This window comes from Cricetulus griseus (genome assembly GCF_003668045.3).
Source record: "Cricetulus griseus strain 17A/GY chromosome 1 unlocalized genomic scaffold, alternate assembly CriGri-PICRH-1.0 chr1_1, whole genome shotgun sequence".
Classification (NCBI taxonomy): Eukaryota; Metazoa; Chordata; class Mammalia; order Rodentia; family Cricetidae; genus Cricetulus; species Cricetulus griseus.
Window position 1 is genome coordinate 120,913,114 of NW_023276807.1, and position 20,178 is coordinate 120,933,291.

Sequence of the window (20,178 nt, forward strand, 5' to 3'; positions counted from 1 at the left end):
TAAGACAATTAGAACAATTCACAATCTCTTACTACTGCATCAGTCCCTAAAAGTAGAATTCATGGGGTTTTTGTGTGTATTTTCATCTGCTACAAAGTACATAAGCTGCTAATTTTACTTATTTATTTTCCTTCCTTTTTTTTTTTTTTTTGTTTTTTGGTTTTTGTTCTGGTTTTCTAAGATAGGGATTCTCTATGTAACAGTCTTGGCTGTCCTGGAACTCACTCTGTAGACCAGGCTAGCCTCAAACTCAGAGATCCACCTGCCTCTGCCTCCTGAGTGCTAGGATTAAAGATGTGTACCACCACCATCCAGCAAGTTGCTAATTTTAAATGCTCTGCACTTTTTTTAAAAAACAGCCGCTTCTTTCCACATAGCTATGAGATGCTAATGTCTCATTATCTATACTATTTACTAAAATCCTAATTTCTATCAGTAGCTCTAACACTTCCAAACTCTCACTAGCAGCCAAGAAATGCCCTTTATAGATCCCGATGTCCCCCTATCAACAAGGCAACCTTCACCTTTCATTTATTATTAAGGGCACATCAAAGAAACAAACTTCTTCAGTTTATGTACTTTAGTGCTGAAGCTCAATTTAAAATAATCTTCTATCTAGTGTGGCCGTCACATATGTAGAGTGGAACCCAATGAGTACTTAATTTGTACCTGAGCTAACTTTTTCTGAAAAGTTACCTAGAGGATACCTGCAAATATGCATATATGGTTATTAGAAAACTGAATTTGTACATGTTCAATTCTAATCCATTAATACTTTCAACCAGCTCTAGCAATCACTGGCTAATGCCAACAAATTCAGAGATTCAGCTTTTATTTGTTGAAACCTGGTCTCACCATGAAGCTTAGACTGTCTTGCCCTTCTGAGTGCTGGGATTACAGATTTATGTCTCCACCCCTAGCCAGAATTCAGTTTTAACTGTAACTAACATAAGGAGAGCCATCTTTGTTATAATCATGAGGCAACTAAATCTCATATATCATTGTGTTAAAGTAACTCAATTTTTAAAAATTATTTTCAAATGAGGTTCATATTCAATAGCAAATATTTACAGATTCTTTACTAAATGTAGATGTTGTAATAGGTAAACTAATACCACAAGTGTAATATATTGAATTGTACAAGTCCATGTGTTAGAGTACTAAATGTCCTATTAATATCACCTCACTTTAAAACTATCCTTCAGAGGATTGTATGGCGATCATCTGCTAACACTGAGCTAAGCAGTTTTTACCTGATGCATGAAGGTGCTACAGAACTTGTACTATTTTCTGCTACAGTTAGATCTATAACTGACATTTATTATAAAATACTTCTGTGATGGGAGAAATTTATAAGCAGCCCAAGCAAATGTGTATAGAAAGATCTTACTTACAAGAAATGAAATAATATTGATTTTCTATGTCCTTTGTGCTGTATTTAACTTAATTTTAAAAGACTCTCACTACAGATAAACGGAACTGTATACCTGAATGCTAATGTCAGCTATATTTCTAGAATAAAAACACAAAACCTTATACTTTTCATGAAAAAGGAGCTGAATTATATTAAGCATTATCTTTTGTATGGTCTTTGGATTGCAGAATGATCTTCAATCAAGAAACCCAACATCTAGACCATCCCTCACTAGAATCTAGATGTGCACAGTTCATCAAGCTTCCAAGAAAATGTCTTAGGCTATGTCTGTGAAACATGCTGTGTCATGTGATGGGGTAGAAGAAAAAGTATGTTCCATGTCTGTCTCAGAAGGTAAGGAACCAAAGCATAGACAGGTGGACAACAGCACGGATACATATCCACATACACAGATGTCCACAGCTGAAGAACTTATTATTGTGGTCTCCACTGTGGCTTCAACAAGGCTTGCCTCAGTGGCAAAAACACTGCCTTCAAGATGCTGAAGCCTCACATCTAGGCCCCAAATCAGACACTGACAAGAGATTCAAGAATTCCACTTTTAAGGCACAAATGTACTACTTCTTCCAAATTTAGCCCTGTTTTAAGCCACTGAAGTTACAAATCTAGTGCTCTTCTAGAACATGGTTTGTCCTCTAAGCTTCAGCTCACAAGTTCTAGCCCCAGAACAGCAATTCTACTACATCCCTCTTGCCCAATCCAGCAGACACTTGCAACAATAAATGACCATCTGCCATCCTGGTCAGCAAAGCATTCTTCTACAAGGAGAGCTAGGCAGAATAATGGGCTTCTTGGGAAGCAAAGCAGAAGTGAGGACAAACTTCTAAGGCTGATCTTTCTTTTTGCATAAAAAAAAAAAAAACTCAAAACAGTCTCTTGTATTTTAACCTCTCTTCTTCAATGCCTCTTCGTTAAACTCCTGGTCATTCTTCCCTCCATGAAGCAGATGCACTTATCAGGAAGGGGCTAAGGGCAAAGAGGCTCAATTCACACACAAAGTTCCACTCTCTTATCCTTTCACCCTTCAAAAAGCAAAGCTTGAGAAAAGGAATGGCTTCAAGCTGAGTTCTTGTCTGCTTCTATGTGACAAAGGTAAAGCCTTTTCTGAAGAGATACAGCTTGAAGAAATAACCTCTAAAAATACCATTGTGGGGAATAAGGGCACAGAATAAAAAGAAATCCCAAGTTTTCCTTTAACACTCCTTTTTTAGTTCACATAACAGCAATAACATAAAAAGGCGCTCTCAGTGATGGTTTATAAATAGCTCTGGCTGGCGTAAAATAGCTTTGCCTCAGCTTCTCCACAGCTGAACCAATAAACTACCATGATGAACTGTTCACAGCAGAGAGAAGTCCATTTAGACAAAAAAGGCTCATTCTGCACCAAATCCAATAATAGTAAAAAAAACAAAAAACAAAAAACAAAAAACCAGTATTTATGCTACATATACACAATTGTCATTATGGAGGACATCCACATTTTCCATAGGAAGACATACTGTGTGAAGACATTAAAAAACAATTTCTTAATATGCAATGCCTGAGTTCTCAGACCAGTATTTTAGTATTCTAGAAATTACTCCATTAGACAGTCTTTGTTCTAAGTAATTCTATACAAAGAATTTTAAATAAAATCAATTAGTGCATTTGAGAGCCTCTGGGGTTTTAAATACCTCCACTAGATAGAATGGGAGGGTCACTGGATCAATCATCATCTTTATGGCTCAAATGCCTAGAAGAAAGATCGATCCCTCCCTCAGTGCTATATCAGTAACTGCAAACATGAGAAGACCGTAGTAAGACAACATACACAGGAGCCTGAGCAGCAGTTCTGGGACTTGAAAGTGGCCAGCCAGTCCTTGAGCAAGTTTGTCTTCTCAGATCACAATTTCATATGCAAAATGGAGACAATTCCTACACATGAACTTGATGAATACTACATCAAAGAATGGATATAATGAATCTAGCAGAGGACCAGTGACATGGCTTAGCAGACTGAGCAAGCTTGATAACCCGAGAACTCACAGTGGAAGTTGTCTGGAACTCACAGTGGAAGGTGAGAACCAACTCCTAAGTTGTCCTCTAACCCCCACAAGCATGAACCCATCACCTTAGAATCCTGAATGATATGAATAAGGTTTCTCTAAAGACTTGTCTTCCCTGAGTAACAACAATATATAACAGTGACTACTTTATGGGAGTAATAAAACTATACTTTGATTCTTACATATAAAAGTTTCTTGTCTGGTTTAACAAAGTACAATTTATACATGGTAAAACTTCAAGTGTCCACTTTCCAAATGTTCACATTTCTGAATTTTAATAAACATATACAGCCATAAAACCACTTCAACTAAAGACATAATTGTAAGACATTTTTCCCACCCTAACCTCCAGAACTCATCTGTTTTTCTGTCCCCGTCTCTCTCCTCTTCCAAAGTAGTGTATTGATGAAACCCCATGAGTTTTCTGAGTTGGGCTTATGTGGTTTATTTGCACTTGTGTTATCATTTGCTGTGTATCTGTAGTTGGATCTGTCTATTGCTAAGGTCAGATGCACCAGTGTGTCCCTCTGTCCATCAGATGCTTCTGGTTTGGGCAATTATAAACTGAATCATTATAAGCACTTAACTATAGATTTTTAGACAAACTCAAGCTTTCATTATCTTGAGCAAACAACTAGAAGCAGAATAGCTGCTTTGTGTAAATTGTGTCTAACTTCTAGGAAGTTGCCACAGTATGTTCCAAAGCTGTGTTGCACTTTATATTCTTATCAGCAGTGTTTAAGAGTTTAACCTGCTTCAGATCTTCAACAGAGTTCAAGGCTGTCAGGTTTTTGTTGTTTTAGTTGTGTCTTTGTTATTGCACTAGCCATTTCCAGTAAGTGTGCAATGGTTGCTCACTGCAGTTTTAATTTGCATTTCTCTAATGAATGATCATGTAAATCTTAAGAAATATTCTCACAATTTAAAAAGTAAACAACTACTTTTCCATGGATTAATAGAGAAAGGAAGATTGGAGTAAAATGCCACAAAAATGTTAAACATTAAATTTACTTGAGGAATAAGATTGTGAGAGTATCTGTGAGATAATAGTTACGTCCATGCTTCAAAATATGAAGTACATTGAAGGATTACAATTGCTAGTTGGTGCTATAAGGAAATGCTATGCCAGGGGCTTCTAAGTAGTCCTTGATTGAAGACAGATAAACTCTTTAATCTGACCTGACCCATCAATAATTATAGAACTGTTCCGAATGAAGCTTTTCTGTTAATTTGTTTTAAAAGATTGTATCTCACTATGTTGACCAAAATTCCTGGGCTCTAGTGATCCACCTGCCTCAGCCTCCTGAGTAACTGGGACTACTACAGGCCCACACCATCAAGCTTATGACTTTTTTTTTTCACAGCCAACGTAAGTAATGAGTCCAACATTTTAGTAATGATGGAGAGATTTATTATTTTAGTATAAGAAGGTGTCCGACTCCTACTAGCTCTTTCATCTAGGACTAGCCCTTCACACCACAACAAGCCTGCAGGCTTCCAAATCACTCAAACAAAAACTTTTCCACTAGTCTTTCAAGAGAGCCTCTGTGCCAGCAGTGGTGATGGATGCCTAAAGTTCCAACACTTAGGAAGCAGAGGCAGGACTGCCTAGTGTTAGGGGAAGTTGCCACAGTATGTTCCAAATGTTACAGTATGTTCTGCAATATCTACATAAGCAAGATCCAGGCCAGTTAGGGCCACACAACAAGACCCTGTCCTACAAGAAAAAGCAGTGCTGGTAAGACTGCAAAGTAGGTAAAAGTCAAGGCACCTCCTCTTACTCCTGATGACCTGAGTTCAATTCTGCTCCCATAGATTGTCCCCAACCTCCACACATGTGCCATGGCACATGCACATGAGCACACAGTAAGTATAAAAGAAAATCAGTTAATAAAAATTAATAACATAAAAAGGAGAGTCCCTCTACATCTAGGTGATAAATGAACAAATAATTCCCAATACAGAGGTTTCTAAATAACAAATACTAATAGTAAAATAATGCATCTGAACTATTGTTCAGCATATCTGGACAGACAGGATGATTAGCGTCTACAGGACAAATTAGAGATTAAAAAACCCAACAGTGGCTCCCATATGAGTCACACAGGCTTAAACACCAGCACTCAACAAGGGAGCAGACCTCACCTTTCTTTCCTTTAACAGCTTCTTGTAGCCATTGCAGCCAAGTGACAACAAGGTGATAAGGACATCTAAGGATGGTGAAGCTGAAGCTCTTCCTAAAAACAGATAGACAGGGCATATGAAGGAGGACTGATGGGGGAGGTCTGGAAATTAATTCATCACAGCAGGCTATGTGCACATGCATTTTTGTTCATTGGTTATTTTTTTCTGGAAAAACAAGTTATCTATTTACCTGGATACATCTTGCTGATTTCCTGAATGAAGGAATCATTAAAGCCAGCAATTATAGCACCACCTACTGGAACCATAAAATTTTTGTCCAAGCTCTGAACGAAAACGTCGATTCTACCAACCCGAGACCCCTAGAATCAAGTAACACATGGGTCACATGTTAGTCACTAGTACAGATAACAAAACAACTACTATTAACAAGCAAAGGTCACAACAAAAATGATGTTATACAAAATGACACATTCAATTTAATTTCATTCCCACATTTACAAAGGCTAATTTATCTTAATTAAAAAGTAAAAATAAGTACCCGTAAAACAGTGTATAGACATTCCTTAAAAAACAGGTGAAGGGCTGTAATTTTCTTTGTAGCAGTGCAAGTCTAGGGTTTACATAAGTGAAACACAGCTTTGGGCGGGCTCGTTATATGCCCAACATCCAGCACACTACAGTGTATGGTAGCTTTCACAAATCAATCACCAAACTCATAAACTCCATGAAGCAGGTAGGGTTTCATTACCAGTGCAAGAGGGAATCCCTCTGAAACAGATTTTTACCTTAAAACTGAGTAAAAGACAAAGCATTTCTCCCATGTCTCACATCTGTTACTTTTATTTGACAATAAGGTCTATGGTGATTAAATAGTTTTAAATACTAGCATCACAATCTAATAAACTACAGGTGCCCAAAATGCCAACCAAGTGGCTAGAAAATGAAGTGCCTCTCTTTGACATTTGGGACAATCTACTAACTTTTTTCTGTTTTAGGCTTGCTGTTTGTTTTATAGTGCTGGAGATTGACCACAGGAGCTTTATGCAGGCCAGGCATAAAACACCAAGCCCAGCCTTTAAACAAGCTCTGATCACAAAAGAGGAAAGTCCAATTTTATGTTTATCATCAACCAATGGCAATTTCATCTGTATATTCTGGGCAGTTCCAAAATCAATGCTTCTCCATAACTTGTGATCCTTAATGTTGTGATATCTTATATGGTCTCATTCCACTGCCAATGAACTTCAAATGGAAGTCTAATATCCCAGCACAATGCTGAACACAGACCTACCAGAAATGTGGAACCAAGTTCTGCTTCCCATCCGACACAGCTATGACCTTCTGTCTAATGTGCTGTAATTTTCTCCTCTTAAAAATGAAGATACCATCTAAATTTCAACTCATAGAGTTTTTCCTTTATCTGCAGCCACAGATTTTCAATCTGTATTCACAATCCACATTTCTATTAATATTATAACCACATTTGACCTTCATTTTCACACTTCCTCCCCACTTTTATATCTCAGGGAGAATAGAAATCACAGATAGCTGGTCTAATCTGACAGACCAGATGTAGGCAACAGGTAGAGGTGGCAGAAGCTGGGAGGGGAGCAGACTATTCAGAGACTATCACTTGACTGTTTCAGCATTATTCTGGCCATGATTCTTACTTCCTAACAAACTATGAGCAGAAGAAAACCCACCTCACCTCAGAAGGAGAAAGCAGCATAAACACCAACAGAATAAATGATAAAAAAGCACAGCAAGTGGTGCCAGGTGAAAAGTGGACAGAATACTGCCTAGGCCTTCTGAGAGGAACCTGAACCTCACTCAACTGGGAGTGGGAAGACTGAGGAGGAGGAATCAGTGCTCCAGAGTGCTACACAAGGCCTCTCACAATCCATTGTAAGAAAACACTAGATCTCAGAAATGTCCAAGGGCTGCATGCCTCAAACATGCAGCTGTCACTAAGAAGAAAACGAAAAAACCTAGCAGGGAGGAGACTGATGGGGAATAGGCTGCAACCATATTTTGGTAGCTCACACACTAATGGGAACTCAGAAAATCTACTGAATGAAATAACAATCAGGCATGTGGCTAAGTAGCAGTAACATCCACTTTACTCCAATTGTTAATAACTGAAGTCACTGCTTCCCACACTTTGGAACTTCACATTCCACTCTAAACAGTCAATCCCACACACATATTTTTATAGCTCTCTATTAATCAGTCCTAACATCTCAAATTAGGCATTTCGGTAAACAGAATCAGAAGTGTACTTCTTGAGACTTTGTATGCACAACAGAATATCTTATCTGCTCAGAACCAAGTCATTCTGGAGCATCATTTGAAAATGCTAAGACATTTCAAGTATAACTGTTTTCTTCGCAATTATGTGATTATTGTGATACTGCTTTCTCTGGACTTGTGGTTTCAATGTGTTGTATTTTAGGCAAATGTGGAGTCCTGGTGTCAGACTGCTATACAAGCTATTCTGAAGCTATTGGACCTCAGGCCAATCACGTAAACCACTGAGTGTGTTTTCTCATATACAAACAAGAACAATGAAAAGTACACCTTAACTTATTAGGATTAGTTTAAGAACATTAACAGCCTGATCAGATGCCTAACACACATGGTGGCTCCTTGGTAAACTAAATTATCACAGCTGTAAGTGAAAGTTAACTATTTAGAATGTCATGAAATAGCAGTCAGAACTTAACAAGACCTATGTATTTATGTTGTTTAAACAAACAACGCCATGACCTCTCCTCATATATGCCAACCCACAGAAATATTTATTTACTATTTAAAGACAAGTTGATTTTAGAAGGTTTTATAATACCTACAAGACAGCATGTGTATTTGAGAAACATCACACACACACACACACACACACACACACACACACACACACACACACACACACACACAAGAGACAAAGCTGGGTACCAGGAAGAGTGGCCCCAAAGACACCTTTCACATCAGCTCCACAACTGCTTCCCTTAGTCTTGCTCTCCATAAGCATACCACCCCACTTTCAAGTATTCAAAAGTAAGCTGTGAGCCCCAGAACCCTGAGTACTTCTCAATTAGGGAATAACTGAGAAAATGACTCATCTGGGGCTGCAGAGATAGCTCAGCAATTAGAGTGATTGCTGCTCTAGCATGAAGACCAGAATTCCTATCCCATCACCCACCTATGTCAGCTCACAAAACACCTTTAACTCCAGCTCCATGGGATGTAATACCTCTTCTGGTCTCCCCAGGCCGTCTCTCTCTCACTCTCTCACATACATAAAATAAATAAATCTTTAAAATGATGTGTATGAAGACAATATAGTCATGTGGAAAGTATAAACATATAACTAACAAGGCTTACTTTGTTAAATATACAAATGACTACAACTATGTGAAAACAGAACATTCACAGAAACAGAAAAAATATTCATTACAAATGATAGAGGTACTTAGAAGATAGTTAAGATTAAAAAAGAAAAAACAATAGCTATGACCCACCTGCTCCTTCCTTTTATATACTTTTAGAGATGCTGATGCATTTGAATTTTGAAAGCATTAAAGATACGGAGGGGGTGGGGGCTGGTCGGTAGTGGTGCATGCCTTTAGTACCAGCACTCGGGAGGCAGAAGCAGGCAGATCTCTGTGAGTTCAAGACCAGCCTGGTCTACAAGAGCTAGTTCCAAGACAGCCTCCAAAGAGAAACCCTGTCTCAAAAAAAAACAAAAACAAAACAAAACAAAACAAAAGGATGGAGGGGAAGCAGTGAGATGACTGTGGTTAAAGGCACTTGTCACCAACCCTGATAGTCCAAATTCAATCTCTGGAACCCATATGGTTAAAGGAAAGAACTGACACCTACAAGTTGTCCTCTGACCTCCATATGTATGTTATGGCACACATGTGTGTGCATGAACGCACACACACTAAGTATTAGAAATTAAAGAGAACAATGGGAAAAGGGAGGCAATAAAAGTGAGTCATCCATGTAAAGTGTTTCCACAAGTTCCAGCACAGAACACTGTATACGCTGTATATCTTTCTTCTGCTCCATATGCATCATACACGATCCATCTAGACCTGTGAGGCAGCCTTGAAAAGTTAAGGAATGATGAAAAGACACCAAAGAGAAGGTAAGAGTGAATAAGTAAAGATCATAAGCAGCAGCTACCAAAAGATTCTTTAAATATTGGAAAATACTTAAATGTTTTATATTTTTAACATTTGAAAATGTTTATATATTTCCATGGTTCATTCTTACTCTTCCTGTTTTCTTTTTCTTCCATGTAAAATATGATCATCAATATAGTTTTTGAAATACTGTAATTCAATACATTAGAAAAATGAGTATCCTGGGTTTAAAAAGAAAAATCCCAGGAAGTTAAGAATGCTACTGAAATATTTCTATGTTGATTCAGGACTATCAAATCTATTTCCCAGGGGCAGGAGAAATGGCTCACCCAGTAAGAACACCTGCTGTGTAACCACAGGATCAGAATTTGGATCCCAGAACCCACATGACAAGTCAGACATTTCACACACACCTAAAACCCTAGCACCAACAAGGGTGAAGACAGGAGGACTACTGGGGCTTGCTGGCTTCCAGCCTACCTGAGAAAATTCAACCCACAGGCCCAGAAGAGACCCTGCCTCAGCAGAATAGGAGAACAATAAGACACTCAACACCCTCTTCTGGCCCCCAACTGCACAAACAAGCACACAGGCATGCAGACACATAGGTATGCATACACTTACACAGACACAAGTATATACATAAAATATATGCATAAACAAATCTTTAAAAGCTACTATCCAATTACCATCATACTACCTAGGAATAATGACTTTTACTAAGAGAATACTGGATACAAGTTTCTAATGCTCCCCAAAGTAGAGAGCTAAATAACTTTCACTATATTAGGTTGTAGGAAAAAAGTGATAAACCTATAGTATATAATATTAATATAATAATTCACCTGCTGAATGAGATGCATGCACTTGGAAGACTGTAATCCATAAGCGTTGTTGACTACATGCGGAATGTCATACTTAGCACAAATCACAGCCAGTTCTTCTAATCTATAAACATAAACATTTACAGAAAGACATACTCATACTGTGCTTTATAAATAATTATGGAAAGTTTTTATTAATAGTCTTAAGGTATATCAAGGAAAGGAAGAGGGGAATGACAAACGGAATCCCCTCTGTAGTATCTTCACATGTAATTCATCAGCCTGGAAATAAATAGCAAGCACGTTGGAAAAACTTAGAAAACCTCTTAATGTTTCCAATAAATGAGGAAAAAAATATTTACAAAAGCTTATGACTTTGCAGGCAGAAGCAGAGGGGATCTCTTTGAGTTTGAGACCAGACTAGTCTACCATACCAAGTCCAGGCCAGGGATACCCAGCAAGTTCCAGGCTACATAATGAGACCCTGTCTCAAAGGAAAAAAAAAAAAAAAGAAAGAAACCAACAAAAAAAGTTTATGATAGTAACTTTTAAACAATTTCCAAACTTCTTACATACAAACTTCTTACATACAAAGATTAGATGACACCTCATGAAGTGCTGCAATCCTCTTCTTCCCGATTTGACTGCTCAACATAATGAAGCTAGTACTGGCAAAATAATAAGCGTATCTAGAAACCCTAAGAAATCTCACAAAAATTTTAAAAAAATACACTTTCAAGTAGACCTTAATTTTTAAAAAGAAAAAAAAAAGCGGCTGGATGGGGGGGCTACATCCTTTTAAAAATTGCTGGCTTAAAATCTACCCTTCTTCACTCTTTAGTCTGACACCTCTCACATAAGACAATTTGAAAGTCTAATTTATGTTAAGTATGGTAATGAACCACAACACAGCAGAGGTTCCTTCTCAAAATCCTATATTACTTCTGACCAAAGCCACCCATAAAAAAATGTCAGCATACTGCAAAACTATAATTAAATCATGCAATGCAATTAATCTAATTTTTTAAAATGTTTTGTTTCACAAATAGAATTTGGAAGCAAAGCATTTTTATGTTTCTTTCCAAAAGGAGGTACCTAAAATACATGGCACAGGGAGGCAGAAGTAAATGGATCTCTGTGAGTTCAAGACTAGCCAATTCTACATAGCAAATCCCAAGCCAGTCAGAGATACACAGCAAGACCCTGTCTCAAGTAAATAAATAAATGAGTGGTATGCATGAAATATATTTTTTCCTAGATGTGAACAAGTATGTTTTAAAACTATACATGGGAATAAGATCATGTTCATTTGTCAAACTTTCAATTTGCTTCCTTTAAGTATTATGAATTGTGATTTGGACAATAATGGCCCCCAACAGACTCATACATTTGAGTGCTTAGTCATCAGGAAGTCAAATTACTTGAGAAGGAATAGGAGATGTAGCCTTGCTGGAGATGTGTCACTGGGGGTGGGCTCTGAGGTTTCAGAAGCACAAGCCAGGCCCATTGTCTCTTCTTGCTGCCTGTGGATCTTGATATAGAATTTCCAGCTATTGTTCCAGCACCAGGTCTAGCTGCATGTCACCATGCTCCCTGCCATGGTAATAAACTAAACCTCTGAAACTGTAAGCAAGCCCCGATTAAATGTTTTCCTTTAGAAGAGTTGTCGTGGTCATGGGGTCTTCTCACATCAACAGAACACTGACTAAGACATGAATAAAACATAATTTTTAGGGCTGGAGAGATGGATCAATCAGTCAGTAAAGTGCTTGCCTTGCAAGCATGAGGACCTGAGTTCAATTCCACATTTAAAAAAGTCAGGCTGGCACTGTGTGCCTATAATCCCAGCACCAGGCAGGCAGAGACAGAATGATTTCTGGGGCTTGAGCACTAGCCATTCTAACTGAAGCAGGAAGCTCCAGGTTCAATGAGAGACCCTGTCTCAAAGAATAAAGTGGACAGTGATAGAGGAAGACACCCAAAATCAACCATTGGGACACACACACACACACACACACACACACCTGCCTCACAATCAATACCAAAATCACTTCTGTTACTAACAAAATAGACTTTGAACACACACACATATATTCTTCACGTGTGTGCTGTAGTGAAAGAATTCTCTGATAACTTCCTTGAAAATAAAATACCATAATATTAAAGTTATTTTAAAAAACAACTTGTAAGTAGCTTTTAAATGATCTAAATTAATCCGATGTGTTAATAGGTCATAAAAAGGTATTAAATGAAAGGCAAAGAAAAGGAGAAAACAGATTTTCCATGTGAATCCCACTGTATTCTAAATCAGAAGCTAATTTTAATAGCCACCAAAGGTAACATTCTTTTACATGGATTTCATATTATTCAATACTTCCTAATAATTGACCAATAAAAACAAAATAAATGCTACACCACTAAAATTAAGACTATAAAATCAGAAAATCAAATACACTACTAACTTTACACTGACATTTTCATAAACTTCACTCATCAAATGCATTCATTACATCATACAACTAATGAACAACAAATGACGACTTGCTGATTTTTAAATTCTCCTGATTCTTTTTCTAACAGGACTATGTGTAAAACAATGCAGCACTACACACACTGAAAACATGGCTCAAAATGAAGCAAAACTCCCCAGAGAAAAATAATTCAACTAATACAACACCTACATACTTGCTGTTTTGAGAAATGAGGATTACTTCTATTCATTAAAATTTTCTAGATATCAAAATTTTTAAGGAATACCATTTCTTTACTATTTCGATAGAATTTTAAAATGATTGGTCATTAGTAAACTACTACAGCATATGCAACATAATTTTAAAACAGCATTCATAGGCTCATGAATGACCCAAGGCAAATTTTCAAGAGCACGGCTTCAATATGATCTTTTAAAATTTGCCTGTAAGATAATAAAAGCTAACATGTGGTTATCACTGCCAAACCATGAATCCACAAATACAAAAGTTTAGCAACCAGAGTCCAAAGTTACACAATTCTTATAATTATTAGCACTTCTGTTAAAGACGTTGAAATGAGACCAAACCAGAGCTTCTGGCAAAAACAGAATTTCTGTTAATAAACTTAAGCCATATGACATTTTCAAAATTAAAAAAAAAAAAAAACCTGTGGCTACCCTTTAGAAAAGGGGACATCTGCCACCCCATGGTTTTAATTTTCTAATTTATATTATCATCAAAATGTGGACAACTACTATACACATCTAGCTTAATCTCCCAATCAAAGAAATGTAAATAATCCTAAAATACTTTATTTATAATCTATTAGTGATGATAGTTCCTACTTAGCAAATGAACTGCAAAGCCAAAGAAATAGAGATAGGAAAAACTATTAAGCCAGCAATTCACTTGGAAAAGCTTAAGCAATGAAGAAAATGACACTGAGACGGCAAGAGCAGGAAAGCAGACAAATAATATATACTAAGGTTTGGATAAGCAGATCTGCACCTCCATATCAGCTGTTTTTTCTTCAGTATCAAGCTTCTCCAACCCACTACAATAATTCTGCCTACAGTCAACCTATTCTCTCAGGCAAATATATTCACTACTTACTACCAAATGTTATCACAACATGCTTAAGAATTGGTGAACACAATTTATCCAAAAGACTGGTAAAGCAAGCATCTAAAGACCAATATTCACAAGTCAGTTACCTATCAGGCACCCGTGGAGCAAAACAGGATGTAGTAGAATGAATGCACAGAATATGATCAGGCTCGAGTTCCTGGACTTTAGCCTCCACTGCATTCAGGTCAGTGCGCAGCTCATCGCCTTCCAAAACATTTTCTATCACCACAGGTTCAAAGCCTAACCAAGTCAACCAGAAATCTAAGCATTAGTGTCAATTAAATGCAAGATGACTCTAGAACTCTAAGAAGCAATGCAATTGCACATAAGAACTCTAAATACTTATTTAAATGACAAGCTTTTCCTTTAGAAATAAAGACAGTGGCTCACTGTGGTAGTTTGAATATAATTGGCCCCCATAAGCTCATAGGTAGTGGCACTATTAGGAGTTATGGCTTTATGGGAGTAGGTATGGCCTTATTGGAAGAAATGTGTTACGGTGGGGGTGAGCTTTGAGGTCTCATTTATGCTCAAGCCTCACCCAGTGTCTCAGAACACTTTCTCTTGCTTGGACATCAAGATGTAGGACTCTCAGCTACTTTCCCACACCATGACTCAGCCTGCCAGTCATCATAATGATAATGGACTGAACCTCTGAAAATGTAAGTCACCCCAATTAAATGTTTTTCCTTTTTAAGAGTTGCTATGGTCATGGTGTCTATTCACAGCAAAAGAAACCCTAACTAAGACAATCAAAACTGGCATTAATCAGAAACAAGTCAAAAGGGTATGAAGGACAATTAGACAACAAGACTGGCCCTTTAGCACTTTGAAATGACAGGGACCAACAGATTCTATAAAGTAAGGAAAGCACATGTTAACCAGAGGTCTACAGAAGTTAATTGCTCAGGTGTTAGTAACCAAAAATACTACTATTCTCTAGTTCAAGTTCTATCAAAAACAGAAAAAAAAAAAATGAAGCCTACTTATTCTTTAGAAACATATCAGTTTCACTTGTGTTTACTTTACTCAGAGATAGACAACAAAATTCAAGTATTAAAATAAATCACACACATAAACTTTGTTTTACCACTGAAGAAAATTAATTTGTTTCCTGGAGATTACTGACTCATCTCATGGCCCAAGAGTCCTTTGGATTTTTAATTAAAATATTGTACTTAACTAGCACATAATTAAAGATCACCTCACAAATAATTATGCAAACTTTAATGGCAAATATAAGTATACATAAGCTTACAAGTTGCTAAAACAAAATATGTGCTAAGTTTTATGAATACTACAATTTCTTTAAAGCATGAATTTGGTGCACATTTAATTTTTCATTACCTAGCTACATAAAAATCTTGAATTTTCCCATTGGACATTTAAAACACTACATATGCTGCATGTCTTTTACCTGCAGTGACCATGGACTTAAAGCAGGACTTCTGGTCTATCCGTGGCCATATGATATACTTGGCCTTTGGTCTTTTGTGTCGTAATGTTAAAAAACACAAAGTTAGACTCATACCGGTTGCCATAGGAACTACAAAGCAATTGGCCACAGAATGAACACCTACAAATAAGAAATAAAGCAATTTATTATCCCATCTAAAAAATAAAAACAACTAAAAGTCAACATCCTTCTGGAAGAAATCATACATTATACATTTCAGTTATAAAATAAAATGGCCTGTAACTTTGGTGTTTCTCTTTCTCATTTGATCTCATGAAACTTGTTTTTAAGTCATTCCTGGGGTTATTTTCTGTCTTGGTCTGAAATAGGTTTACACGTGTGACCTCTTAAAAGCCACTCATATTGTTTTTGAAGAGTTTAAATATAAGAAACTAGTGTGCTGTTTACTCACAAGTCACATTATGATTGACATAACACATACCGGCCAGCTTTATGACATCAAGCACCAAAGAATTGGTAATTTTGTTCAAGAGGCTAGAGCCTGCAGCTTTTGGTTGCACAGCAGAAATATCACCAGATCGTCCAATTCCATGGATGAACCTAAGCAAAAAATGGACCAAAAACTGTACAAAGACACTCAATCTTCAAGTAATCAATACATAGGTTTGCAAATAAATAACCAAAAACTAGCAGACGCAATCTTTCACTGTATTTGTACACTTCAGTTATTACCCAATGTGGAATAATCTCCAAAGACAATCATATCAATTTCTTTTCTCCTGTTGATCCAAACCAAGAAAAAAATCTAATTCTCTCACATATCTAGATCCATATGTAGGGCTGTCCTTACTGACATGATTGACTGGGAAGAACATAAAAATAATTGTCTGGCGCCTCTAAGTTCTAGAAGGTCATAAGGAGCACTAAAGTCTTCATCAGATTTCTTGAAGAGTTTGCTAGTGTGTACTGCCTCTCAAAATTCAGCTGCCATGTTGGGAGGAGCTCACATCACAGGAAGAGGCAAGCTGAACCCTCAGTCATGGAACCAAGTCATCTTTAATAGACTGCCGACTCTACCCATCAACAAAACTACACTCTTAGCTGACATTTGACAACTACATAAGAAAGCCAAAACACTCAGCAAACCGGGAGAAATAGTGATCCTTTTAAGCCACTTAACCTTTGGAATGATCTGTTTAAAAACATGGTACAGGAAACATCCTACTCCCTTTCCTTCCCCCACCACAGCAGTGGGACAGATTCCAACCTGAAAGAACTAGTGCTTCAGAAACTGTCCTAATTTGCTGATGGTGGTCTTTTGAGATGGGATCTCACTAGGTAGCACTGGCCAACCCTATACTTTGGATCCTCCCTGTTTCTGATAACTGCTGGGATTACATGCAGTACCATCATTCCTAACAAAAACTGTCCTAATTTTTTTTTTAGTTACGTTTCTTGAAAATGAGTGTACAAATCCACTTGCCTTAGATGGTCCTATACACTTACAGATGCATCTGAATGCTCTTTAAAATAAAGAAATAATCCTTCTGTAAATTCAATCTCTTACATTCAGTTAGGTCAGAAACTATATAAGGAGAGTATCATAGAGCACTAGTGCTGTACTTCCTTATGAGCAAACCTTATATATACATGCCTTCTACATAAATTATATATGAACCATGCTACCACAGCACTATTAGACAGGAAATTTACATCCATACTCATTATCAACAGTTCAAACTGCAAAAGTTTTTATTAAAATAAAAAAAAAATCTTAGTGTGCCTCAAAAAGTGCACCTTGATTTAAAAATCAAAATGGTTTTTAAGAGTTCATATTTCTCACAGAAAGGATAGTAGACGGAAATAAGCAATCATATCCAAAAGCACTATCAATTAATAACTCAATTATTTTTGCCAGGCAGTGGTGGCTCATGCCTTTAATCCTAGCACTCAGGATGCAGAGGCAGGTCTTGAAGAAAAAAAGTAAATAAAACACTTTTCAGACTGGATTAAAAAAAAAAAAAAAACCTTTCAAAACTAATGCAAATAATGTAATTATCTAATACACTTGTTCCTCCATTGACTGCAACAAAAACAAAAAGGCACTTATAAAATGGAATTCAGATACTGATAAACCAAGCTTTCAAGGTCATTAGTCTCCAATAAAACCTGCAAGTTAAAAAGGAAATATGGCTTGGTGTGGTGACATACATCTTTAATCCTGCCATTCAGGAGACAGAGGAAGGTACACCTCTATAAATCCAAGGCCAGCATCATCTACATAGTGAGTTCCAGAATAGCCACAGTTATAGAGTGAGACACTTACTTTTTTTTTGTTTTTTGTTTTTTGTTTGTTTGTTTGTTTTGTCTTTTGTTTTTCAAGACAGGGTTTCTCTGTGTAGCTTTGGAGCCTATCCTGGCACTCCCTCTGGAGACCAGGCTGGCCTCTAACTCAGAGATCCACCTGCCTCTGCCTCCCGAGTGCTGGGATTAAAGGCGTGCGCCACCAACGCCTAGCTAAACAAAGCCTTTTTTTTTTTTTTTGAGACACTTAACTTTTAAAAACTAAAGAGAAAAAAGAAAAGAAAGACGACTATGATGTATGTCAACTGAAATTCAAAAACTAAACAAAAAAAGGCCATACCTACATTAAACATTCTACAGGGCTGTCTGAACTTCTATGATTGTGGCAAGTTGTAGGTATGTCCAGAACCAAAGTATCTTCCCTGTGTGAGACCTGTCACCTCCATGACTATTAGGTAAATCCTTGTGGTATGGACAGAGATCCTGTAATGGATTTCACCTACCTAAAGGCTATCTGAAGCTTACAATAGGATTTCCTTGCTTTGCTGTTAACTGGCCTACCTCCATATTTCTACTAGTGTATTTTAAAAGTGTCTTAGCCTATGATTTTCTTTGTTCTGTGACTATTTTATTGTAAAAATTTCATGAAATGGTTACACCAGAACATATGTGTGGCACTTGTCACTTACATGTATCTTTAGAGTAACTCATACTCCTCTGAAGTAAATTGTGTGTTTTGTATTGACAACATTAAGCTTTTGGACCCAAAGGGATTTACTAGTTAAATATTATTAGAACACAGCGCTGTTGACCATGAAGGGTCTAAAGGGAAACCACCATATATTAGAATTTCATCTCTGTCATGAAAAGCATCTGCTCAGAGTTCCCATCTCCTGGTTCCACTTGATTTCCATGCCCATTTGCAGAGGGAAGAAATTATCTGTGAGTGAAAACTTTTAAGAATACCAACACCATCTTTAAGCGCCTCCTACTCCCTGGAGGGGGGCTGTGAAACCCAATGTTTTCACAACTAGTTTAAGAAACGTACCTGTAATGACGACGAGCAACCAAAGCAGAGGCCACTCTCCCTTCCCTTTCTCCCACACCACAATTACCCAAGAAATTGTTGCTATCCATGATTGCAAGTTCATGAAGAAAGACTTCAAGTGTACTTTCATCCCAGCCATCCTCTGGACACTTGCCCTTAAAGAAAAATGGTAATGATATTTATATTCAGGAAAATTATCGTTCCCTAAAAGCCCACATCAATGTACGTGAATTTTTTTAAATGTGTTCTGTGTTGTGCCCCTTGATTCCTCAAATCAGAAACAAACTTAGCAACTATGGAGAAACTGCCAGTTGACCAAACGTTCGTATTCTATTTAACTACAAACTAGAGATTGCAAATTGACGTAATACACTCAAGTTTGCTAGGATTCTTAATAAAATCTCAACTAAGTTTGGGTAACTGGTAACTGACAAGACAATGCCCTCAAAGAGGCGTTTTCGAACTAGAGGCTGTCAAACTTTAGGGGCACTCAAGTTCAGGACTACAGTCAGGAGCCAGGCCTGCCTGAGACGTCTGGCGGAAAGCTGCCTTGCGGGAGTGGGTTCACCAAACACACGTCCCCCGAGTGGCCCAGGCTGGCCGAAGACCTGGACTTTGGCAGTTTCCAAACTGAGTGAGGAGTGCGCTGCTCCTCCTCTCCCCACCCGGAAGACGCAGAACCCGGGCGCCGAGGCAGGGGAATACCTGCTCTAGTAGCAGCTGTATGAGGTGCTCGTGCGCACGCCGAGCCTCCCGGCCCTGCCTCACGTAAGAAGGCGAAACCCGCCGCTCGCCCGCTGCGAAGCTCTCGGGGTTCATGACAGCACCCGCAAAGTACACGCCGAGGTCCAGGATGCAGCGCGCCGCCCAGACAGTACGGGGCGGCTGTGGACCCAAAATACCCCAGGCTGCCGGCGCCGGTTTACGCGCATGTGTAGAGTCGTCTGCCCGCATTCGCCCCTCCCCCGCCCCCGCGCGCCTCCCCCACCACACACACACCCACCACCATCAACTGGAAAGAAGTCAGAGACCTTGAGCATTCATAAGGGAGTTGGCAAGTTTAGCGGAGGGAGGAAAGGGGCGTTGACTTGGGCTAGGTAAACCCTCTTATAGTCAAGAACACTAGGGCTTCAAGAGAGGGTTGAGAAAACACAAGTACCCTTGTGTGGCCTTCTCAAGAAATGAAGATTTCTGATCTGCTCCAGTCATGTTT

At 38.0% G+C, this 20,178-nt stretch overlaps 1 protein-coding gene across 1 annotated transcript in view; it reads right to left on the reverse strand.

Annotated features, from left to right (window-relative positions):
* Sepsecs (Sep (O-phosphoserine) tRNA:Sec (selenocysteine) tRNA synthase) overlaps positions 1 to 19,842 on the reverse strand; it is a 31,747-nt gene extending 11,905 nt beyond the window's left edge. The window contains exons 1-8 of the mRNA XM_027386961.2: positions 19,671 to 19,842; positions 18,966 to 19,120; positions 16,095 to 16,213; positions 15,614 to 15,772; positions 14,283 to 14,436; positions 10,619 to 10,721; positions 5,855 to 5,984; positions 5,626 to 5,717 (exon numbers count right to left, since the gene is read on the reverse strand). Of these exons, the coding sequence (XP_027242762.1) occupies positions 5,626 to 5,717; positions 5,855 to 5,984; positions 10,619 to 10,721; positions 14,283 to 14,436; positions 15,614 to 15,772; positions 16,095 to 16,213; positions 18,966 to 19,120; positions 19,671 to 19,784 (1,026 nt within the window). The 5' untranslated portion in view covers positions 19,785 to 19,842. The remainder of the gene's footprint in view (positions 1 to 5,625; positions 5,718 to 5,854; positions 5,985 to 10,618; positions 10,722 to 14,282; positions 14,437 to 15,613; positions 15,773 to 16,094; positions 16,214 to 18,965; positions 19,121 to 19,670) is intronic.
* Positions 19,843 to 20,178: the final 336 nt, after the last annotated feature.